Below are 26,433 nucleotides of genomic sequence, written 5' to 3' on the forward strand. Positions count from 1 at the left end.
ATGTCTATCATATAACCCAGTGATACCACTACTAGATCTGAAGCACAAAGAGATAAAAGAAAAGGATCTATTTGTGCAAAAAATATTCACAACAGCTCTTTTTGTCATGGCAAAGGTTTAGAAATTGAGGATAAACTCATCCATTGGGGAATGGTTAGAATAAGTTGTAGTATATGTTTATGATGGAATTCTATTGTACTTTAAGAAATGGTGAGTGGAGTGGTTTCAGAAAAACTTGGGAAGACTTAAATGAATTCATGCTAAGTGAAGTGAGCTGAGCTAGGAGAGAATGGTACACTGTAACATCAATGTTGTAAGATAAAGGACACTAAAATTTTTAGCTATTTTAATCAAGACAATGATTCAAGACAATTTCTAAGGATCCATGACGAAAAACACTATTCACCTCCAGAGAAAGAACTGATGAACGCTGAATGTAGATTGAAACATACTTTTTAAATTTTCTTAATTAAAAAAAAAGCTTTCCTTTGCAATATGGCTAATATGGAAATATATTTTCCATGACTTCACATGTATAACTGGTATAAAATTGCTTGTATTTTCAAGGAGGGGAGAGAGAATTTGGAACTCAATTTTTTAAATGAATGTAAAGAAAACATTTGTTTATGAAATATTTAAAAATATTTTAATTAAAAAAACACTATCTTAGAAATGAAAGGAAGTGAAACTATCTATTTTGGCCCACACCTGAGCAGGAAACTACTTTGCTTCTTCCCTGACAAGTAGTCATTCACTTTTCCTTCAGACCTCCAATAATGATAAATTTGCAATCTATTAAAGCAAATTGGCCAGTTCTAAATGTTAGGAAGATATTTCTCTTATGAAAGAAAAAAATTTTCCTAGTACTTCCCTCTTCAAAACAAACCCAATTTCTTTTTCATTTGCCTTTAATTCCTGGAAGGTAAAAGGTGTTCCTCTTCTCTAGGCCAGATATCTCTAGTACTTCCAACCAGCCTTCCCATTATCTTATTTCTCATCTTATCACTATCCATAAGGAATTAATTGTTTAAACATATGCATTATGTGCAAACATACCTTGAATAATGTGCTTTCCAGTGGTCAGAGAATATTAAAATAGAAGCCTAGTTTCCAATTAGGAAGTTGTAACAATGGTCTAGGTGAGATGTGTGGAGAACCCAAATTAAAATGGTAGCATTTTGAAATTTTAGAAGGAGATATATGTCATAGAGGTGGAGTTAGAATTGCATTGCATTGGATTAGAACAAGATTTCAGTGTATTATATTTTAATAGTCCAATGCATCTGTGATTCCATTAATGTGGACACTCCCTCTGTCAGTACACATCCCAAGTCATCTATGATATTCACATTATACAACTCTTGTCACTTCAAAAACAAAAATAAAAACAACAAAAATCCTGTTAGAGATCTTCCTCTGTCTCTTTTAACAGTATGAGTTAATAGCTTAATATATAGTATTGCCCATCCATTTATCCCTAACTATATCATTCCACTTCATGGGCTTATGGTCTCCAGTTTTCAACTATACTCATCCACTGTCTATTCAATCCAAATTATGCATGAAAAGGAATAAGCCTTTATTCTAAATGCCAGAGTCAGTATTTAACCATAAGATATCTTTAGCTTACACTTGTATGTGTACTTTTATCCCTTTTGCACAGGACAGAATTAGACACAGACATGAAACTCACAAGATCCGGGAAAATTGCCCTGACTATCTTGGTGGTCATAATTGCTGCAGCAGCCATTGGAGTTATCATTTACTTTGTGGTCTATGGTGAGTGTCCATCATATCAGGCCTCATAGTCTAATGGATTTACTCTGATTCTCAGATTTGGAAAGTTACTGTGTTGAGGATATTTTGTGAATATCTCTCTGTCTTTGAAATTTTCAAGCTTTTGTCACATGCCCTTTAAAAGGTTTGGAACTTTGGGAAATGTGGGAGTTGATAAGATCAATTCAAGCAGAGCTTAGACTTTCAGTTTTCTGTTAATTTGACATATATTTGACAATCTAATCCATACAAGGCACTTTGCTAAGGCACTGGGGAGACAAAAAAAATTTTTTTATCTATGCCTATGGAATTTACATTCAAATGTGGAAGAGAACACATAGAAATATGAATAGAAATAGAAAATAATTTTTGTAGAAGGAAGAAAGTGAAACTATAGGTAAGAGGTATTTAAAATGCAGTTAAGAACTCTGAGGTGAACAAGTTTACATCTTGCTGGAAGTATTAGAGATTACTTCATTGAGAATCACAAGACCAGAGAATTTGAGTTGGAAGAAAACCTCAGTGGCTATCTACTCCAAAATGTTAAATTTTTGCCAAATGAACTCAACTCAGAGGAAACACACTATTAAATCACTAAGCATGTATATTAAGCACTTGCTGTATGCACTAGGCACTATGCTTAACACTGGGAATACAAAGGAAAAGCAAAAATAGTTCTATTCCTCAAGGAGCTTACATTTTAATGGTGCATATTATATGAAAGCAAGTGGGTAGGGGAGACAAGTCTGAAAAGGTATGTTGATATAAATGAAGCACCTTGAATATATATTTTTCTCCTAGAAAGTTTATTCCTTTTCTCTCTCTCTGTCTCTCTCTCTCTTACACACACACACACACACACACACACACACACACACACTTAATAGCACACTAATATGTCCCATTTCTTCTTTAAAGGCTTTACAAAGATTTCTCTAGAAACAAGCAGAAAGGTCTATACATCTTGGGATAGAGAAAATAATTATCAAGATTTTCTTTTATAAATTTTCTCAAAATTGAGGAAATAGGGAAGTCATACCTAGAGTAGGGACAAATATTGGCAGAAGTTGCCTTTTTAGTTATAATAGCAAGGCATATACTGGTACATGTTTAGTAACAGGAGAAAGAGAAATATACCGTGACATTTTTAAATTTAATCTTCATTATTAACACTTTCCAAAATCTAAATAATCAACAAAACAATAAATCAAAGCCTGATTTGTAGCTCTACTGATTTTCACTGTGTAAATGCTCAATCAGCTGGCAACCTTAAGCTCAGACAGCACATCCCTGAAACCACATCACATTTATATATCTCTTAGTGTTTGCAAAGAACTTTATACATATTAACTCATTTGTGCATTATATTAACCCTTTGAAGTAACCTCAAAACTCAGAAAAAAACTGAGGTTCAAAGAAGTAAAGTAATTTGCTCAGAGTAAAACATATTATCCAAGGAGTTCAAAGTCAGACCTCTCCAACCTCTATATGCTGAGCTCATTCTATTATATCACATCCCCTCTCCCTTTTAAAAAAATGTATAAATCTTGGCGAAGTATAAAATACGCTAGATTGGAATCAGAAGAGAGGCATAAATCCCAGATTTTCTACCTACTATGTATCAAGCAAATCATTTAACAACTATAACTCCAGAAAATAGAAATAATAACCACCTCACAGGGTTATTGTTATAAGGATAAAATAAGATACAATGTGTAAAATGTTTGCAAAACTTCCTATTATTATTTTCCTTCAATCTCTCCTAATTACCTTAATTTAATTTTGAATTCAGTATATACTTACATATGTATACTGTATATGTATATAATATATACATATATACATATATTATATATAGTCTTCCCTAATCCACAAAGAATGGAAGTGAATAAGCATTTCTATAGCACCTACCATGTGCTTGGCACTGTGCTAAGTGCTTTTCATAATTATGATATTTGATCTTCACAAGGACCCCATGAGGTAGGTCTTCTTATTATCCCAATTATACTAATAAGAAAACTCAGGCAAACAGAAACAAAGTGACTTATCCTAGGTCACCCGACTAATAAGTGTCTGAGACAAGATTTAAGTTCAGTTCTCCTGACTCACTGTCCATAATGCCATCCGTTAGCATAGAATATAAGCTCCTTGGAAACAGATTGTTTCTCTTTTTTTTTTTGTCTTTGAAGCTCTACGGCTTGGCATAGTACCCTTCATAGCAGATACTTAATAAATCCTTCTTTCTTGCCTGAGTGAACCAGGAATAGTATTTATAATCAAACTGAGAAATGGATCAATGTTGCTAAAATTATTTTTCTTTAAAAGTGAAATTTGTATATGATTTCTGAGAATCATCTTTCAGTTATTAAGTATATTTAATAGACCAACCCTTTCTTATACAGACACACATATTTTAAAAGCTAGCCCTGGGGGCAGCTGGGTAGCTCAGTGGATTGAGAGCCAGGCCTAGAGATGGGAAGTCCTAGGTTCAAATCCAGCCTCAGACACTTCCCAGCTATGTGACCCTGGGCAAGTCACTTGACCCCCATTGGCCACCCTTACCACTCTTCCACCTAGAAGCCAATACACAGAAGTTAAGGGTTTAAAAAAACAAACAAACAAACAAACAAATAAACAGATAGATAGATAGATAAATAAATAAAAGCTAGCCCTCGGTAAAATAAAATTTTATGCAAATATATCACTTTCCTTCTACCAGAGTTCATTTAAGTCAAATAGGCAATGACAATAATATTTGTTGAACTCCAACTCTGTGCATAACAAGAAATTGTTGTTTTTTGGAGGAGGCATATAGAGCGGGCAGGGCAAATCACGCTGTGTACTTGCTCTCCACCTCCACATTTTAAACAAATGAATTCAGGTTACAATAAACATCAAGGTTATTTTTAAAGGTGAAAATAAGAGGCAAAAGGCAAGGACAGTTCTACCCACTTCATCTTAAATGAGAGTGGAGGAAGTTACTGAATGTATATGTGTATGTATATATTATACATGTGCATATATTACACATGAATTATGCATGTATGAATTTTGTCCTAGGTGCTTTTTTAATATCAACTAGCTAAAGTCACTGCTTTCTCCATGCTCCCTCAAACTGCCGAAAAAGTATAATCCCTCAAAGCACTGGTCAAGGAGAATCACTCTGATTTGTTGTACAAAGAACAGAAGAAATAATAAAGGAGATTGGAGGGGAAAGGTGAAAAGAACACTAACCTAGGAAATAAGAGACCTATATTTTATTACTCGACTTCCCACTAACTGCATAATGGCCTTTTCTGAATTATTTCACTTCTCTGGACTTTTCTTATTTCTAAAATGAGAAAGTTAGGCTGTGTAATTTCTGGTGCTTTCTCTTCCAGTTTGAACTTTCTAAGATTCCATAATAAAATGAAGAATGGGGTTCCAAGTGTCTAAGGTAGTAGAAAGAATAATGATATATTGAAAAAACAAAGGTATTATATTTAGTTTATAGCAATGCTTTATGTACAAATTTATTTTACAGATCACAGGAAAACTTCCTCTGGTGAAACTACTTTTTTTAAACAAAATCTAACCTAGAAATTAGCTAATTTATGGGGTCTGTAATACTTTATTTTAGAAAATGTTTTAGTGATTAAGCTTTTTGTAAATCTTTATCTTAAAAAAGAATACTCTTGATATTAACTAAATCATTAGGGCATCTGTATAATTCTACAGGTTTCCTTTAAGTCACCACAACTCTGAAAGAACAAGTACAGTACCTCCTAAAACTGAGTAGCTGTTTCCTAATTCCTAGCTGCTTAACCCCTCTTTTAAACCCATCTTTTAAAAAGTGGCTGGATAACTAATGAGAATTCACCTCGAAGTTGTCTACACAAAGTCAAACTATCTGGGAAATGGTTAATAAGTCTAAGCAGTCATCTAAAATCCACATATACTTGAATATTTGGTATCAGGTTGACAAACTGTCTATATGATCATCTGAATTTAATACTTTCCATCAAGATGCTTTGACATCATACAAAGGCATTTTTAGATGGGCAATCCTCTTTCAGATGACACAAATGGCACCATTATTTAGTATTTTATAATCTTTAAAAAAACAAGATTTTCTGGTTCCCTATTTCTAACCTTAGACCTTAGAATTAGAATGCAGTATTATATTTATATGTTTAAATGCTGTTACCATGATACAATGTAAATTTCTCAAAAGCAGACATGTTTTCTTTTCTAATACAATCTGGCTCATGACATTTTCACTCAAATGAAATTGCTTTCTCCAGGATTACCATTGTTGTCTGATAAATCTGATGATTTTTTTTATCAGTCCTCATCAATCCTGACATATCTGCTGCCAATCACTTTCTCTGCATATAGTCTATCTCCTTTCTGGTCATTCATGACTCTACTATCTCCTTATTCCTCCTCCAGATCACGACTGTTGCTATTCTCCAAAATTCTCTCCTAGGCTCTCTGCTCTTCTTTCCTACTCTCTCCCTATGATGACATCAGCTCCCATGGGGTTAATTAATATACGAATGATTCCCAGATTCTGTATATAGTCCAGTTCTCTCCCCCAAACTATAGATCTCCATTACCAAATGCCTATTGGACATTTCTATATAGTCCTCCCAGATACACTCAAATTTAAAATGTCCAAAATGTAATTAATTAATTTTCTGCATAAACTTAGGCATCTTCTAAACTTTCTTATTTTTATCAAAGGTACTACCATTCTTTCAGCCTCCCAGGTTTGTAACACTGGTATTATCTCTAATTCTTCACTATCCCTCATACTTCTTATCTAATCAATTGCCAAATCTTTTTGCTTCTACTTCTACCTTGAAAATAATGATTAAGCAGCAATGTTTTGAGTTTGCATGATGTCTGACAAACATTATCTCATTTTATCCTCACAACAATCCTGGAAGGTAGATTATTATTTAGCCCTTTTTTACAATAGAAGCAACTGAGGCAGACAATATTTGAGGGACTTGCCCAGAGTAACACAACAGTCAAGTATTCTAAAATATCTTTTGTGTCTTACCCTTTTTCTCTATTCATACAGATATACCTTAGTTCAGTCTCTCATTAGCTCTGCCATGAATTGGCTTCCTGATTAGTGCCCTAGTGTCTAGTCTGTCCTCGATTCAGTCAATTCTCCACACTACTCTCAAAATGGTTTTACTTAAACAAAGATGTGATCATTTCATTCATCCAATCAACTCCAGTAGTCAGAAATAAGTCAGCAAGCATTTATTAAGTGTCTGCTATGTTTCAGCCTCTGGGTTAAGAACTGGAGATACAAAGAAATGTGAAGATCAGTCTAAGCTCTCAAGAAGCTTATAGTCTAACAGAATCCCTAGGATCAAATATTAGCTCATCTGTTCAGCTTTTGAAGCCCTTCATAAATTTGTCCCAATACTACCTTCAATACCTCAGACCTTCCCCCATACTCTTTCAATCCAGCTAAACAGACTTTCTGTACATATCATATTCCTGTATATATCTTGTTTGTATATAGTTATATGTATACTTTCTTCCACACTAGACAAGAGGTTTTTGCCTTTCTATCCCTGGTGCACTTAATTAAATGATTGTTGACTGATTCAACACTATTTTCTATCCCTATGGGCTTATTTACTGGTTGTCTTACACCCCATTTATTTTTGCCTCCTAGAATTTCTCCACTCCTTCAAAATGTAGCTCGACGTCTTCTATATGAATCATTCCCTGACCTCCTCAAATGCTAGAGTCTTCCCTCTCAAGCTCATTTGTATTTAACAACTTTCCATTTATTTGTATTTATCATCTATATTTATACGCTATGGATATATACATGTTTTTGCTATCTCATTTATTATAATATAACCTCTGCAAGTAAGATTCATTTCTTTGAATGAATGAATGAAAACATTCTTTTTCTTTGCATACCTAGTATGTAGCCTAGTGGCTAAACATAATCAATGCTTGTTGACTGTTTGTCTTTGTATTCCCAGAACTTAGTAGAGTGCCTTGCACAGAAAAGCTGGTTAATAATTGCTTATTTGATTATTATACAGATACAACTGACATGACATTGTATTCAAATGTAACCAACTTGAATCTTGGCATATTCAATTTTTAGAACTTTCACTTTTAAAACATCCTGAATACATCATTAAGAATATCACAATTTTTGAGAGAAATTATTTCTCTGACAATGCTACATCAACTATATTTACATATTATGTAATATATATCATGTTATACATAGAGACCAGCTTTATATTTTCTGAATACTCAACACTATTTCACATGCTGTTTATTCCATGGAAATAGTAGTTAGACATCAAAAAGCAACATAATTACTAATTTTGATCTCTCTACTTCACAGGTAAAACACCTTTCTATTACCACATCAGCTTTAAACTTAATAATGTTGAATATGACAGTGAATTTGGCAAGCCATATTCTCAAGAATATATAGATCTCAATGAAAGGATAGTGTCTTTGGTAAGTTGGATTTTCTTTTGCCTTTTTTCCTCTTCCAAACATTGCCTTTAGAACTGGTAGAAATTCTATGAAAAATGATGATACATTAAAATAGTACTTTTAGATTTTCAATGTGTTTTCCTTATGACAACCTTGTGAGGTAGGTAGCACAAGTATTCTCATTTCCAAGATGATTAAAAGAAGGTTCAAAGAAGTTAACTGATGTGCCTGTGGTCAGTTAATTTTGCTGATGCCAGGATTCAACCCTACATCTTCTGATGTCTCCATTATACATGCCATTTCTCTATGTAAAAAATCCAATTTAGTATTCTCATGCTCTCTTTTTATACTCTCAGTTGAATTTGACTTGGGATGGATTTGTAATACTAGATCACTAAGATATTTTAAAAATAATTATCTTATGTAAATATAATGCCATGGAAATTTAATTTTTTTAAGTTAACTAAATTTTCCCCCAATTGCATGCAAAAATGATTTCCAACATTTTAAAAAGCATTTTGAGGCTCAAATTTTCTCCCTTCCTCCATCCTCCAAGATGGTAAGCAGTCTGATATAAATTTTACATGTGCAATCAAGTAAACATTTGTCCATATTAATTCTTTTGTGGAAGGGAACTCAAACAAAAAAATTTAAGAAAGAAAATGAAACATATTTGCTTTGCTCTGGATTCAGACCTTATCCGTCCCTTCTCTGGAAGAAGAAGAAATTTTTCATTATGAGTCCCTTAGGATTATTTTGGATCACTCAGATGTCCAGAAGCCTTTGCTGCTGATTCAGCTGTCCCCAAGACCAGTTGCTATGGTGAGGCCTACCATGGTAGGCTGCTTTGTACTCCACTCCCACTCTGGTGCATGGTGCACGTGATCTTTCATGCTAGCTTTCTAAGTTGTTTTGGGCTGAAAATTTATTTTACCCATCTTTTTGTGGGTTATGCTTTTTCAGAATTCATTTTGAGGCATAATGTCATAGTTTGGGGGAGGGTAATTTGGTAGAGATTAGGTGGGTCTGTGTACCTTTTCCACCATCTTGGCTCCATGCCCAGAAATCTTAATTTTTAAACACACCAAAGGATTTTTTGTCTCAATGATATGTGTACTCTTTTCAGCAGTACAACTTATAACCTATCTATTCCTTCCCCCCTTGTGGGACCTCTTGCCTGTGTCCTCCCATGTATCTTCCACAATGAGTTTTCTTTAAGTGCTGGGAATCTTCCTCTGAAAGTAACCCATTGTTTATCAGTTACTCTTCTCTTTTTTCTAATTATACTTTAATGTTACCTTTAATAGTATCTTTCCTATGCAATTCTTTCATTGACAAGATGATATAGCTTCCCTGTGCTCACTCTGCACCTTTTTAAATGCCATTTAGGTGCCACAGAATTTTAATTATTTGGAGCCTCTAATATTCCTTGACTTGTAGCTTTATCATATCACTGAAAGCTTATTAATTTCAAAAAGAAAACCCTTTGTTGTTAGGGGGAAACGTTTTAGGTCATTAAAAGCATTGTACAACATTTCAAAAGCAATCTAGCCTGCCATCTTCCTCCTATTCTATAAGCCCAAATCCATGTTCATTCACGTTTGGCCAAGACATTTATGGTGATGGGCCAACTCAATGGCTGGTCAACCTAACTGCACCTTATTGTATGTATGATAAGCATACTTCATTCAGTTTGTTTTTTATAAGATCATAGATTTTTATCTATACCAGTGATGGGCAAACTATGGACCCTGAAATGTTAAAAAGACTTTCAGATATTAGCTCAAGTAGAGTCCCCAGACAATGAATCTGCCCTCGGGTGAGCTGGAAATAAGATGATAATAATAACAATAATAAACAATGATAGACAAGTCTGAAAGCACAAATTAACTGGGGTGAGTGACTATCTTTTCCAAAAAGAGGAACTCTGGATATATGTTCTCTAGAATTGCTTCAAAGGGCTCATTCAACCTTGTTACATACAGATCACTATAATTTTAAATGAATAATAAAAGTATTACAAAGATATAAAGCAAAGTACTTTATGAATGCCAAAGGAAGAAATTTATATTTATTGTGAGAATCAGAGAAAGTCTAGATCAAAGGTGTCAAACAGGGCCTGGGCATCAACATTCCCAAGTGTTGCCCAAAACAAATTTAAATGTAATTGGGAGATATCTAATAAAATAAAAATAGAATAAATCATAAATAATGTTCATGCATGGTTTTCCAAATCAATATGTGACCCATAGGTTTGATTATGACATCCTTGATATGGAGGATCTAATATTTCAATCAAAAGGGTAGAAGAAATTCAACCAATGAAGTTAGAAAATGGGAGCATTACACAAGGGAGATAGATACAATGAGTAAAAGCACGAAGAATTAGGAACCTGGGAATTTTTATTACTTTATTGCATTGGGTATTACTACACTTTGCTAGGTTTACATTTTGAGGGAATATACTATAGATTGAGCTGCATTATGAAATCGGCTTGAGGTCTCAGACATAGAATATACCAAAAGGCTCAGATTTTATCACTTTGTCATAATCAGCAACAGCTCTGTTGATATGTCCATGAACTGAGGTTTTCTCTAGTTTCCCAATGTACTTGTTTCGGGGATCATGGGACCCTGGCCCACAGATGAATACAGTTTGTTAAGTACACATAGAGGGATATAGTCAGATATGAGTAGAAATGAAAGGTGACACCAAACATTAGCATGCCTTAAATCCCAACCAAATTATTTCTGTATTATCCTCAGTAGGCAACAGGGAATTAAAGAGAAGTTTTTGTTTTTCAGTAAAGGTGCTATGAAGTGATGACCAAAATTAATTTGGCAGTGGGAGGAAGGACAGATTAGAGGGTGAAAATAAATAGCATTAGGAAGACCTGGTGGTAACCTATTACAACAATATAAACTTGTGGAAACAAAATAAACTAAAGTGGTATCAGAGTTGTAAAGGAGGACAGATCAAAGACATACTTATTAACAGGTAGAACTGACAGAACTAGATAATTAATTTGATATAAAAGATGAAAAGGTAGAAGATTAACAGATAACATGGGGAAAGGGGTGCCAAAAGAATAAGTGTCACTAATAGAAACAGCTAATGAAAAGAGATAAGTAGATTTATGGAGGTCACTAGAACCCAGAAGCCATACAGTCTCAAAACTTTATTCAAAGATGAAACATACCAGTCTCTACCATTGTGTTAATACTAATTCTTCCTATATCCAATTCATTTGAAAATGTTTTCCCCTACTCTCGACTTTGCCATTGGTTGCCAGGACTCCCAAGTCCTTCAAAACACTTTATCCTTTCTCTTCTTTATTTTGTCCTCCTGTCAATGTTCTTTCTCTCTTTTTTTTAAGTTTATTTATCATCTTGGTTTTTCTCAACTGTCCTTTATTCATATCATTCCCATCCAATCCTAATATTTCCTTAAAAAACATATTTCAGCATAGCATAGCAATTCAGTGATTGTGTACATTGCAATGTATATGTACTACATTCAATATCTAACACCTGCCGTTCCCACCATCCAACCTATAAGAGGAAGAGAGGGTTGAAATTAATTATTAAATGTTATTGAGTTCTATTGTTTTAGTGCCATTATAGTCTGATTATCATTTAAATTACTCTACCTGTAGTTATTATCTGCCACTCAATCTTCACTCTTCCCAAGCTCCATTTTAAACACTCAACAAAAATTTCGCAGTTTCATGCCAAATTGAACATCTCCTGTGGAACAACTGCTGACTCATTGTGACTCTAAAACAGGTTTCAAGACACTAGAGTTAAGGAAATGCCTCAGTACTTTTAAATAAACCTGTGAAATTACAGGCAGCTGTAATTGGCAAAATCTTTAGGAAACATCTCTTCCACCTTCCAACGCAGGCATCTCCAAAATTTAACATGAGGTTTTAGATAAATTGAATTTGAAGTTCTGATTAGTTATCTAGGTTCAGATGTCCTAGAGGCAGTAGGAGGTGTGGGGAATAGGCAATTAGCAGTATAAGTAACAAAAGAGAAACGTGGATCCTATTTACCTGTCTTGTTAAATGATCTAAAAACTGCACTGTTCTTGTTGCTCCACTAATTTCTAGTATTAAATTAGTAGTATTTCAGTGGAAATGAATGACTAGGGCAATAGTGAAGACTAAAAGTGTTCCAGCCTTAAGCTCTCTCCAGAGCTCCAGTTACCAAACACCTGCTGAAAATCTCTACTTAGACATGTCATAAGCAGCTCAAATTGAATACACCCAGAACTCATCATTTTCCCTACCAAACCTACCCAACACCTTTCCTATTTCTGTCAAGGGAAAATATCAGCCTTCTAATAACCCAGATTTACAACCTCAGTCATCCTCAACTCTTCACTTACCCCTCATTGACAATCAGATGTCATCCTAATGATTTTATTCCTCTATAACTTTCACATCCTTCTCTTCTTTGCATTCACATGGCTGCCACTAAAGTTAAGGCCTTCATCACCTCTCTCATATGGCCTATTACAGTAGCCTTCTTAATGATCTTCCTGACTGACCTTTCCCATTTTCAAATCCATCCTCCATAAATATAGTAGTGATATTCCTAAAGTGTTAGTTATTTTTCTAAAGAAAAACTACAAATAATTGCTAGCATTTATATAGCTCTTTAAGGTTTGCAAAGCACTTTATAAATGTTATTTATCACAGTAGCCCTGAGAGGTAGGTACTATTATTATCTCCGTTTTAAAGAAGAAAAAGCTGGGACAGACAGAAATTAAGCAACTGGCCCAAAGTTACACAGCTAGTGAGTAATTGAGAAAAGTTTGAACTCAGGTCTTCCTAATTTTGGCTTTCTATCCATTATGGTATGTAGCTACCTCTCTATATACTCTTAACTAGTGCTTTTTTTTTTTTTTTTTTTTTTTGGCCTGGAGCTGGAATTTTAACCTGGAATTGAGTATAAACAGTGTAACAGAGTCTTGCACCCAATGTTAACAAAGGGGCCCATGTAATCTCTTTTTGGCCAATTGTCCAATCCCCTTACTGGCCATAGGCTAAGAGCTCCCCAAAATGCTGCCTCTACAACAGCTTGACTCCAAGGCCTGCTACTGGTATTGCCACAGCCAGTGTCACAGACTACCCCTGCCAAGCTCCTTAGTTGCCTTGGACAGGAAAAATGCCTCACTCTATCCTTTTATTGATTCTGCCATAGCAGAATTCAATTTAAGACATTCTTTTAAACTTGCTTAGAGGAGAATGTTGGGTGAATTCAGTTGAGTTGCTGCCTGTCCTCCAATATCTTGACCCCTACTCCCCTTTAAGCAGATCTCCTGTCACCCTCATCCCGAGGAGTTCTTTGGAGGCAGGGATTATTGTACCTGTTGAAATGAATATATCTTCTCAACATGGAGCAGATAATATGAGAAATGTAAAAAAGTTGGAATCTGTGATGATAAGAATCTAGGAAAGTTTTTATAACTAATTCTTGGATTTGTACCTCTAAACCCACTACTGAAATAGTCCTTCAGTGCTTGCACAGATTTTCCCCAATCCGGCTACCTCAAAGTGAGCACAAACAATAGCCATAACTCTACACAACACTGGAATAAGGCAAAGTGTTTTTTTTTCTATATTCTAACAATGTTCAGAAAAGACTCTATTAGACTACATTTGGGGTCAAAAATGGCTTATCATTAACATTTGTAATTTTAAAAATATATGTCTGCTAAGTGGTTTAGGTTTCACCCTTGAGATTGAGTAGTTCAGTGAAACCTTTAATTCAGGAGACGGGTTTGAGTGTTGGCTCAGCCATTTTCTAGCTGTATGCAACCCATTTAAGTCTCTAAGCCTCAGTCTCCTTACATGTAAAAAAAGAGAACAAGACCGTTTGAACTCTACTATGCCTTCCAGCTCTAACATTCTCTGAAAATATATGGTTTTACTATTAGCAAAATTATTAAAGTACATAAAGCTGTAGAGTCCTGAGTAAAAGGTGAAGTTCAGAGCTGCAAAATCAAAACTAATATTAACAAAAAGAGATTGCAATAAGCAAAGCAAGAAAATTGCTGATAAAGGAAGAGATAGTAAACAAATATTTTAAGGATAGATGATTTACTATTTTAAGGATAGATACCCTTCCTTCCTAATGTTTCAGACTATAGCTCTTTCATGAATGAGTAAATGATCTTTGAGAGTAGCTATAACCAAAAAATTTGTATTCTTTTGGCCAAACTAATAATGAGCTTCTCTGAACCTAGCCTGGTCTTTAGAGGAGAAATGTGAACAGCCCATCACTGGGCCTGTACTTAAAGTCTTTTCAGGTTTCTAGGATCTGTCAGAACTTATGATCCACTAGCACAGTCTATAGGAACATGACATCTCATCTGTACCAGGATAAAGTATGAGAGGAAAACACAAAAATTCTTAGGAAAACAAAAAGAACAAAGTGAGTGGTAGGTTGATTGATGATGGCTCTGACATATCATACTGACAATTCAGTGAGCACAGTAGAAGTCATCCAAGAGTCTAATAAGTGAGGGGAAAAGGTTGACAATTCCTGAAGGATTGTTGAAAATACTGATTTTGCTTGAGTTTTACTGAGACTTAAAATTAAAAGATGATGACTAGAATTTAATTTGAATCAATTGAGGTTAATTTTTTATAATAAAAGGGAGCTTCACCGCCCTAAGTACCAATATCATCTGCTCCAACAATTGTGAGATTTATAGCTGGAAATTACTTTTCCAGATAAGGAAACTGAGACCCTGAGAAATAAAGTAACTTGCCTGAAGTCATGCAATTAAAAGGCAGGGTGAGGATTAAAGCCTAGATCTCCTTCTGAGCCACTTTCCATTATACTATGCTTCTGTAAATTACAGAACATAATATGATAATAAGATAACATATTGTTTAAGAAGTAATTATTCCTTCTTGCCTGTCAATTCTGGGAGAAGGGAAGAAATTGTGGAAAGAGGCAACGTGAATCATGTGACTTTGGAAGATGTGTAAATTTGTTACTGGAATAAAATAAAGATAATTTTTTTTAAAAAAAAGAGATAATTTCATTCTATGTACATGGAAAAAACATCTTCCTTTGCCAATTCATTTAAAAGAATTAGCATATCTACTTTCTGATGCAGTACTTGAAAAATAGTTTAGTCTAGAGCTTCATCTGAATATTGAAATGATCCTGGTATTTTGCTTTAGGATCCATAGACTTTCCTTGTTCTAATTCAGAACTCAATCCTAGCAAAAGGGAGGTGCCAGATATTGCTCATATTTGTCTTCAGGTCACTTTTACATTCTTCTGAGTAACTGGCCTCACACACCTTCCTTTCCATTTTAATTAAGCACAATGATGCTCTCTGTATTATAATTATTGCCAAGTATGCTCCATTCCTAAGTTACACTAGTTAAACATAATAGCATATATGAAGTGGAAGTGTATATCATTAGCAATAAGACATACCAAACAAATGTACCAAACAGTCATAGTGTAGGAGAAATAGGCATGAGCTGTGATTTTATTGTTACAGGGGACTCCTAAGTGAGGAAACTCCCTCTACTCATGCAAGACACTACCACCTCCTCTGCAATTTATGATGTTATAAAGTTACCTGAAGCACTGACAAATGACATGACTTGAATAGAGTCACATGGCCCATATTGTCAGAAATGAGACTTGAACCAATGTCTTCCTGGCTCTGGATCCAGAAATCTATGCACTACTCCAAATATCTCTTCCTAAAATTATTTTGCCAAGGGCTGTGGACAGAATGCAATGACTGAAGTCAGGAAAATTCATCTACCTGAGTTCAAATCTGGCCTCAGATGCTTACTAGCTGGGTGACCCTGGGCATGACACTTTGTTTGCCTGAGTTTCTTCTTCTATAAGATGAATTGGAGAACAAAATGGCAAACCACCCAAATATTTTTGCCAAGAAAACATCAAATGGGATCACAAAGAGTCTGTCATGAATAAAATATGACAAAGTTATTTTATGCTTCCCCTATAAAAGAATATGAAGACACTAAGTAAAAAGAAATATTGTTGCACTGGGGACATTTTAAACTGGAAAAGCAATATCATGGAAAATAGTATAGATTCTTACCACTTTTCATATGACATACTAAGGCTCAGCAAATTTAAGCAACTTGGGCATAGATGCCCAAGAGGGTACCCATGAAAGTTGACTCTAAATCTAGTGCTCTTTTCACTATTGTATATGCTGCCTCCTTTAGAAAGACCAGCAGCCTGGGCTTTCAGAACCCACAAATCACCATTGCACCCTCCCCAACCACTGGACAAGTATGTACTAGTTATCATACAGGCCATTGGTCAAATATCAGATTGCCCACTGAATCTGCTTTAAGATTGAGTTTTAGGAAATAACTTCATGTACCACGCCTCTATTGAAATTAATTATGGAGTATGGTAAAGGGACATTCTGAGGACTCACTTAAAAAGCATAATTTAGTGGCTGAAAAAGTCAACTTCTCTTCCCAAATAAGAAAGGGACAAAATCTATCATAGTTTGAACTAGACCAAGGCAGGCTATGCTGATCTGGAAAATTGGAATGAGTGTGACAGGAACAGAAAGGAGATTTGACCAGAGCAGAAAAGCAGTAGAGATTGAAGGGAATCTAAAATAAGTAGTCAACTGCTAGTTTTTACTGGTAGGTCCACTTAATAAAATTTTAATAAAAATCCTACGGAGGAGGTTGAGGCTGGTCTTAGTTAAAGAAAAGCAGGCAACTGGTGAACTATAACATTTCTTTCCACTCCCTTTTCCATCTAAAAGGACAAAAATTTAAGTCCTAAATCCTTGTTTCTTTTTTGGTTAATTCTTTTTTTTATTCTTATGTCAGGACGTAGCAAACATGTAATCATTCTGAATTAAATGTTCTGTTGTTGCTGTTTTATATTCAAAATTAGTATAAATCAGAGGGTTAAAAGTCATTTTAATCAATTTTTTGCAGGTCAGGAATTTCTATCTCTATCCTAACAACTAGAGGTAACTCTAGGGTCAGTGATCTAAGTTTTATCAATATTTTATTAATAACTAGCATTATTAAATTCTGGAAAAGATCAGGGAAAAAGATTGAGGACACAAACTTACTCAGGGATAAAATCTTGATCATATCTTTTTATCCCCAGCAGGTTGGAACAATGCCAGCTTAGTAATTTCCTTGCCCCATATCCTAGTCTCCAGAGAGAAAAAGGATAAAAGAAAAAATGTTATGAGCAGAGGGAAAATAAAACACCCCAAACCATGATCCATGGGCAGACCCAGACCTATTCCTCTTTCTTGAGAAGGGGAAACTCCTCCTATACTGTCCACATCAATTTCTGATATATATAGTTTACTTTTAATATCTAGGAATTTAGGTTGAGAAAAGAGGATGACAAGTTTCACTGAATTTCACATTACTTCCCAGCATAATAGTACAATGTTGTGGAATCTGTCAGCCACTGTAGATTGCATAAATATAAGGTTATATTCGAAGTTACTTATGTATTAATTGTAATATGCAACTGATGTAAAATGTAATAATGCATGAATCACAGAATCTCAGAGTTGGAAGAGGCCTCATGATTTCTTCTACAATATACTAAGTGGATAACCAGTCTTTGCTAAAAGATTTCTAAGAAGGGGAAAACCATCACCTCCAAAGATGGTCCATTCTATTTAGTTACTCCTATCACACAGCACAACTGATCTGCAGGAGATTCCACACAGAAGAATATCAGCAAACAGTGCTCATTAACCCCAACCCTTCTCTTTTTAAGATGCAGTCATGTTGACCACTCTACTATGAATATATCTTGACAACCAAGGAGTTAATGGTACAAGTGCTAGAAATTGAGAATGGTTGAGTCCTAGAGGTAGTACTTCACTATAACATGACCTAGGAGTTAGGAGATCCTAGAGCAGTGATTCCCAAAGTGGGTGCCACCAACCCCTGGTGGGTGCTGCAGTGATCCAGCAGAGAGGTGATGGCCACAGGTGCATATGGGGGCAGTGAATAACTGTAAGGGGGCGGTGATAGTATGTGACAGGGGGCACTAAGTAATATTTTTCTAGAAAGGGGGAAGTAGGCCAAAAAAGTTTGGGAACCACTGTCCTAGAGCAAAGAAAATGACTGAGAAAATATGCAATAATGAGGAGGAATTAGGTGAAAATAAATAACCACTATTAGTCCCTTGCATTTCCTTTTAATAAGTTATTTTTTGCTTTTCAAATACAGTCCAAACTATTAAAGATATTTGGGGAAGGAAGAAAATTCTTTTCTTAGTAAATTCCCTCCTTTTCCTCTTCATTATTACTTAAAAGTATTTTTTATCAATAAGCATTTATTTTCTTCCTTCCTACCACTCCTTATTTTTGAAGAAAAAGAAAATCTTTATGCAAAAAAAATTCCCACCTTTCCCATGTCCAAAAATATATTTTCCATTCTGCATCTTGTATCTTGCTGCATATACTCCTCATTCCCCTCTTAATAGAAACTTGGGATCTGCCCTTAAGGTACAGAACCTTCATGGGTAAGTTTTCATATAATCTTGCCCAGAATCAAGACCCCACATCTCTACTTGGCCATTTTTACACCATGAGACTAAGAAAGTTCTCCTCACAAAAATTCTTTTTTGATGTACAGCTAGGTGACACAATGAGACCCAAAGTCAAGACTCAAATTTAAATCACATACTAGCTGGATGACTGAGCAACTTACTTAGCTCTTTATTTGCTTCCGTTTCCTCAATTATAAAAAGGAGACTCTAAGAGCACCTTTCTCACAGAGTTGTTGTATCAAATAAAGAACTTACTTACATAGCAGGCATTCAAAAAATGCTTCTTTCCTTCTTTCTCTACTGGAATATTGGGTCCTTCTTCTATTTGTATCCCCAGGTGTTAATACTGTGCCTGGCACATATAAGTGATTACATAGATAGATGGACAGACAGATAGATAGATTGACAGACAGATAGATAGAAATAATAGAAAGGCAGATGACCACAGATATACAATATAGCTAAGTGGCTCATCTTTATAAATTACTTTAAAATGTATAGTGTTTTCCTTAAAACAAGTCCTCAAGATATATAAGTATTGTTATCCACATTTTATGGATATCCACCTATATCCCAAAGTGACAGATATACCTAAGAGTTACATAAGGAATGATGACTTCTAAAATCATTCCATGTGTGAGAACATGTGACAGGTAAGTGTGACTGAAGCAAAAAATGGAACCTCATGCCTCCCCAATACATTTTTGTGTCATTTGACAAATAAAAGTTAGATTTATGCTCTCTCTCATAAAGCCTCTCTTGTGACTTTCTAATAACGGAATGTTGCATCCGTACTTTGACAAAATTGGTTTTCCTATTATTTCTTTAAAATGTTAATACATGCCCTTAAGATATATATATACAATATATATGTGTGTGTATATTAAGTTGAGGTTATTAAGTTATCACAGTATTTTCAACATTACTGCTAGAAGTATTTACTTTAGAACTTGGTATATATAGATTTTGGACTTTTTTTTTCCTTTTCCAAGAAACTGACTATATTTTCTGGGGAAAGTAATTTAATCACTCTGTACTCCAGGTACTATGAAAATTATGAGGATTTAAAATTAAAAAAAAATTTTGCTCTTCTTTGTGTGCTATATTTCTACCTTGGTTTGTTTTATGATATGACATTCCAAAACATTCACAGAATCTCTCTCCCCTTTTGTGCATTTTGCCCAGTAGAGCCAACAATTGTTCTTGGTCAGTCCCTTCTGTCTGCAAACTTCAGACATGCAAGAATTCCTTGGCACTGCTGTACATACTGAAGCAGATAAGCTGTAACATGCCCAGTGCCAACCAAGCGAGCCAAATATTTCCAACACCAGAGAGGAACTAATTTCAGTGTTTAAATTGATGACCCCATCCTTCAGTTATAGTTATCAAGCTCTCTCCTACACCATATGGTCCTGAACCCTCCTCCAACTCACTGCTGTAGTGTGGTGATGTACATGACATTGTTTGATCCAGAGCTTCTTCCTCTATAAGGAAGATCTACATGTATGTGATATATACATACATGTATACAAATGTATGTGTAAATATACAAGCATGTATGTGCATGTGTGTTCACATATGTGCGGGTACACATTTTCTCCCTTACAGGAAGGTAAGCATCTTGAGGTAACAGGTTGCTTCTCTTTTGTCCTCAGATCTCAGTACTTGATAGTCAAGGCATGTAGTAAGTGCTTAATAATGGCTTTTTTGATTGACCGAAAGGCAGACGTTTCAGTGTATATGTATGCTTGTTGAGTATATAGTATGAAAGGAAGGAGAAAGCTTAAAATTACTGAGGTCCCTACTCTGAAAGAGGCAGTAGGAGCTAAAATTGTAACATGTGTTCCTATTAGCCTTTTGGTGAATTTTAAATACTCATAATTTTCAAAGTACCTGGAGTACAGAGTGATTAAATTACTTTCCCAAGGACACATTTTTAGGTAACAAAGCCAAGATTTAAACTCAGATCTCCTGACTAGGATTGCAGAAAGGAAGATTTTTTTCTTGATACAAAGGAAAGTCTTCCTAACAGAACTATTCAAACACTGATTAAGCGGCACAGGAGTTAAGTGAGTTCCTTTTAATCAGAAGTATTAAAATCAAGGTCTTCCAATTCATTTTTGAGGACATTGTAGAGGGAATTTTCTGTTCAGATATGGATTGGACTAGATAACCTCTAAGGGCCTTTGTCCAAATGAGAGTCTTTGATTCTCTTTCCATTACAATACACTGACTCTCATTCTTTTCCTGAGAAAAGAACTACATTTTCTAAAGTTCTATCTCAAAGCTCCAATCTGTACTCAAGGACAGGTTTCTACAGAATTCTCAGGAAATGACATTTGGCTTCAATCAAACTTTCCCTCCACTGTCTGCCAAATGAATGAGCTTTTAAAAATGGTGATTGCATGAGTATCCTAGAAATACTCCCATAACTATTGTGTCTTAAAATAAACTTAATGTAAAGCTTCTATTTAATACAGGGACCAAAGGCATTGGTTTTATTTCGGGTATGCATTATCATGTGTAATTGTGCAAGGTGAAGAATATTTGTGGGATTGAATGAATAAAGGATTTAAATAATAAGAATAAAATCTGAGTTAGATTTTTGGAAAGCAAAACAACTAGCCAGGAACAATTAAGGAGTCAACTAATTTTGTTTTGTTTTTGTATTGAAGGCAATCCTTTGCTAATATAGCAGGGGTGATCAGAGGAATCCTTGATTGATTTGGTGGGTTCAGTTAATCAAATTATATGGCATGAAGTTTTGTTAAACCAGAGCAAGTCTCACAGAGTTGGGTGTGGCCACTTGGCCCCTTGCTGAAAGAATAGACACATTCCTTAGCAGTCACAGTAAATTTCCCTGAATTATCCCTAGGTGAGTGGTTTCATGTCCTAATGACTAGCTAATCAGTCTAAGAGAATAGACTTTTTCAGAACTTTCTCCTCTCTGCCCTATAAGAGATTCAAAGAGAAGTAGCTTGCTTCATCATTCTTTCAGATAGTTCTCAAGCATATTTTCTCCCATGTACTCTCAGATGGAATGCAATAATAGAAGAAGACAGCATTTTTTCTCTTTTCCCTTCTACCCCATGATGAAGAAGGCAGCATTAGTTGTGAATTCAAGGAAGTTCCAATCTCAAGCTGTGTCCAACTACATCTCCCAAACCATATATTTTGTTATAAATTATCATTTACTGCTCTTGATGATTATAGAAGTTAAATCTCCCTTTCCCCACTTGGCTTACATATTGTCTGGAGGTACACAGGAGAGAAAGCATTGGAGAAATATCCAGAGGAGAATGATGAAGCCAATTCTCCTCCACTTAGTAGCTGAAGAACGGAAGGTTCCTATGATCCCAATACAAAGTAAGGTAAACACAATCTCTAACTTCAGGGAATATACATTCTGATAGGAAGACAGCATTTAAATAACTAAGTACATACAGTGTATTTGCAAAAGCAGAAGGGAGATTATCTGAGAAAGGAAGACACTGGTGTCTTGGGGGACTGGGAAATGCTGCCTGGAAAAGGTGGTATTTGACCTGGGTTTGGAAGAAATCTAAGGAAATCAAAAAGAAAGATGAAGGAGTAAAGCATTCCAATAATGAGAGATAATCATTGCCAAGTCATGGAACAAAGAGATAGAGCATCATGTTTGAGAAATAGAAATCTGGTCAGTGTAGCTAGATCCAAGAGAATATGGACAGAAGTCAAGAAAGTATAACTCACTCCACTTTGCAACTGCTGTCCTTCCTGATTTCAATGCTCCTCCCAGGAGAAGCTAATCACTACAAAACTCACCACCATGTTGCTAATTCAATACCTGATTGACACCGCCTCCCTCAGGCTCTCCCTTCTGATTAGAGGTAGGAAGGGTGGAGAACCAAATTTTCTTTATAGAGGGCAGAAACAAGATTCTCAGCCCATTCCACTTTGCAATTGCTGCTCTGTCTGGTTTCATCTCAACAAATCAGGATACCCGTGTAGGGTCCCCACTAGTACCACATCCCTCCCCATTTTTCTTTCCTCCTTTTGTGTGTCATCTCCCATCTTCAGACTGTAAATTCCTTGAGGACAGATATTGTCTCTCTTTTTATTTATTATATCCCCAGCTCTTAGGACAGTGCCTGGCACATAGTAAGTGCTTAATATACATTTTTAGGATGGATTGATAGAAGAAAGGTGTAAGAATATTGCAAATGAAGGAAGGAGCAGGTTATAAATAGTTTTAAATGCCATAAATATAAATTTATATTTGATCCATTGAAATCTGGATCAATTCCTACTAGATGCTAGATGCCACTTGATACTGTTGGATGATACTGAGTGACACCCCCATCCCCAACTCTATTGAAGATAACATAGAGCCTCACTCCATTTCTACCCCTATACTATTATGCCCTCCCAAAAGTCACTTATCTTGGATATGGCCTCTCATACCCTAGGAGAAGCAGGGACTACCCAATTACAAACCTTCCAAAAATATGGTAGACCAATGGGCTTTCCACTTGCCATTCTTCTAAGCCCTCTGATCCTATGTGCATTGTCACTCAATTATTAGGGTAATTCCTGGGGACCATTCAAAGGAACTCACTACGTCTTCCCAGCAAAGTTCCTACTAGGAGGGGTCAGGTGGTGATATATAGCAGTTTTCCTGCTATATATTAAAATAAGTATTTTAATACTCAGTGTCATTAGGGTGTGTCACTCATAAAAATATATGATTTTTGGTCCTGACATCCTTTTTTCTGACTTTCCGATCTTAGCCAATGTGAGTTATTCAAGCTTAAAACCTCAGCATCATTTTGATTCTCCCCATTTTCTCTATACCTTATACCAGTGATGGGCAAACTACAGCCCACGAGCCAAATGCGGCCCCCTGAAATGTTCTATCTGGCTGCTGGACATTATTCCTAATCTGAAGAATACAATGAGTAGGATACAAAACAATGAAACTTCGAAAGAGTTGCCTTAGAAACAGACTTACAGACGAGTATTTCCTTTCCTTTGGCCCCCTCTTTAAAAAGTTTGCCCATCACTGCCTTATACCCACTCGGTCACCAGATCTTGCTGATTATGCTATCTTTCAATTCACCTCTTCTTTCTGTTACTACTGTCACCTCTCCAGCCCATAAAAATGTCTACCCTATTGTCATAGCCCCCAAATGGTCTCCTTACACTCTACTTTCTTTCCCTTCTGATCTTATGTATTGATACACAATGCTGCCAAATTATTCTTTCTAAAACACCACTTTAGTACATTATTTCCCTGCTCCAAAATCTTTAGTCTTCTTATTGCTAACAGAATAAACTCTAAGCCTCTCATTTTGGCATTCAAGGTCCTCCATTATTTTCACCCTTATTTTTCACTAGTTCCCAAATACTTGTGATTTAGTACCAAATATGACACATTTATTATAACCTGTAGCCTTTTCCTCATCTTGTAGCAATTACTGAAAATGTTTCTTTCCCTTCTAAATCCTAATCAATTTTCAAGTCTAATGCTCTGTTAGGGGTGTTAGAGTAGAAAAGGGACAACTATGAATCCAGATCCCTGAATTCTCTTCAGGTTGCAGCAACAGCTTGTTCTGAGACCTTAAGCATGTCTTTGTTTTTGGTCCTATCATCTGTTCTATCAACATTATATGTACTTAATAGATATTTGTCCAGTTGAAATAAATTAGTAACCTGAAGCAGTATGGCGAATGACTAGAACCCTAGCCTTGTATTTATTCTGAAATGGATTGGCCATGGGACCCTGAGCAAATCACTCAGTGTTCAAGGTTTCCCTATGAGACGCCAAGTTGCAAAGACTTTGTCTACCTGTATTGATAGATGCCAATAAAAATCCCAGGTCTAAACCCATCCATAGTAAATTGAAAGAATTAGGCTAGATAATATCTTGGGTCTCCTCAGATCAATGATTCTAGGATACCTTTCCTGATATCTTCACCTCACATAACTGTCTAAACACCAACAACTTTTACTTCTAGTTATACTTTTTTAGGTTTTGATTATGTACAGTGATAGTGTTATTTAACTGTTTCTGATGTGTATATTCTGTTTCCCCAACAAGATTATAAAGTCCATGAAAGCGAAGGATAACCTCAAACCCCTTAATAATATTTCATGTAGCATGTACAGTGGTTACACTCCTTTAAAACATTCTTGGCAGATGGGCTAAGCCATATTGAGGGTAACTGAAAAGCCTCAAACCTCTCAGTAAGTTAGGGGAATGTCTGCACCAAGCATATGAAGACTTCCCCTAGGAGAATGGGTAGATAAAAATGATTTGTTCAAAAAATCAAGAAGGTGGCTGCAGCAAGCAATGTGGATGTCTTAAAGCTTGGTCAGACATCAAAGATGCCAAGGTCATCCACTATATCCTGGAATACCTATCACCTGTCATCTTGACTTTTGTCTTGTTGCCCAACTTCAATGACTGAAAAAAAGAGAAGGAAGCTGAAGACTTTGGGCAACTCTGCTTCACTTAAATAGAATTCATATGAAAGTCAAGACATCACCCTCTGATCTCTGTGATCATCTTTGAAACAAAGGACAAACAACAACAGATTTTAGATATAAATATCCTCCTCCTGAAAATATAAAACTTTCAGTAATCCTGGGCAGATGAGAACATGATAGTACAAGAGGAGAAACTGGGTAACATTTGGGATTTACATTGCTCTTTTGGAAGTCTATCACATATTTCAATATCATTTTTATCTTTCAATAGTTTTGGAGAACACTGATGCAATTGTATACACACACACACACACACACACACACACACACACAAATTGCTATGTAGTTAATGAAGCATTTGGCAGAATGTAACTCGAGTTGATTATAATTCTTAAAATAGAAACATTTTAATAGAGTTTTGCCTACCCTGAAGGGAAAGTCACAGTTAGTGGAAGCTGGTCTTTAAGATGTCATCTAATTTTACATTAGATGAAGAAAAATAGTAAATGTCCAAGATTATCATGGCCTATTAAGCAGGAAAGGATTTGAGTACAGGACCATTCCAACTTTTCTAGCAGCCATTTAGTTGGTGATAAGGGAGAGGGAAAGAGTCAATAGGCAGTTCTCTAACTATATTTCTTCAAAAGGTTTTTTTCATCTCCCAGGCTGACACTGTTGATAATATGTAATGAAGGGGAAATAAAGCGCTGAATACATTCAGAGGTAGAAGGTACTTCAGTATCCATAAAGCCCAACTTCCTCATTTTGTGCCACAGAGAGATTGTCTTCTCCAAGGCCACACAGAGAAAAATGATGCTTTGTAATCCAAAAAGGCAAAGTGTTACAAAATATGAAACACACTATCATTTTCTTGGTCTGCAAAACCTCTGCCCTCTATGGACTTGACATCTGTGTCAAGTCAACAAGCCTTTATTAAGTACTTCTATGTACCAGTCACTGTGTTAAATGTTGGGGATTCAAATATAAGTGAAAATAATTCCTTTCCTCTAGAAGCACAAAGTCTAAAGGGGAAGAGGATGTGCAAAAAACTATGTATAAGCAAGTTATGTATAAGATAAATTGTAGATTAGCTCAGGTTTATGGCACAGTGAGATTTTAGTTGAGACAAAGAAACCTGGGGACTCAAGAAGT

General features: G+C 35.5%; 1 protein-coding gene across 1 annotated transcript in view; it reads left to right on the forward strand.

Moving 5' to 3' along the window:
- The first annotated feature begins 1,682 nt into the window (after window positions 1–1,682).
- The window catches only part of LOC123252384 (transmembrane protease serine 11C-like), an 81,009-nt gene continuing 56,258 nt past the window's right edge, over window positions 1,683–26,433 (forward strand). Inside the window, exons 1-2 of the mRNA XM_044681721.1 lie at window positions 1,683–1,779; window positions 8,153–8,271. Of these exons, the coding sequence (XP_044537656.1) occupies window positions 1,683–1,779; window positions 8,153–8,271 (216 nt within the window). The remainder of the gene's footprint in view (window positions 1,780–8,152; window positions 8,272–26,433) is intronic.

Source organism: Gracilinanus agilis, chromosome 6, assembly GCF_016433145.1.
Source record: "Gracilinanus agilis isolate LMUSP501 chromosome 6, AgileGrace, whole genome shotgun sequence".
In the NCBI taxonomy this organism is placed as follows: Eukaryota; Metazoa; Chordata; class Mammalia; order Didelphimorphia; family Didelphidae; genus Gracilinanus; species Gracilinanus agilis.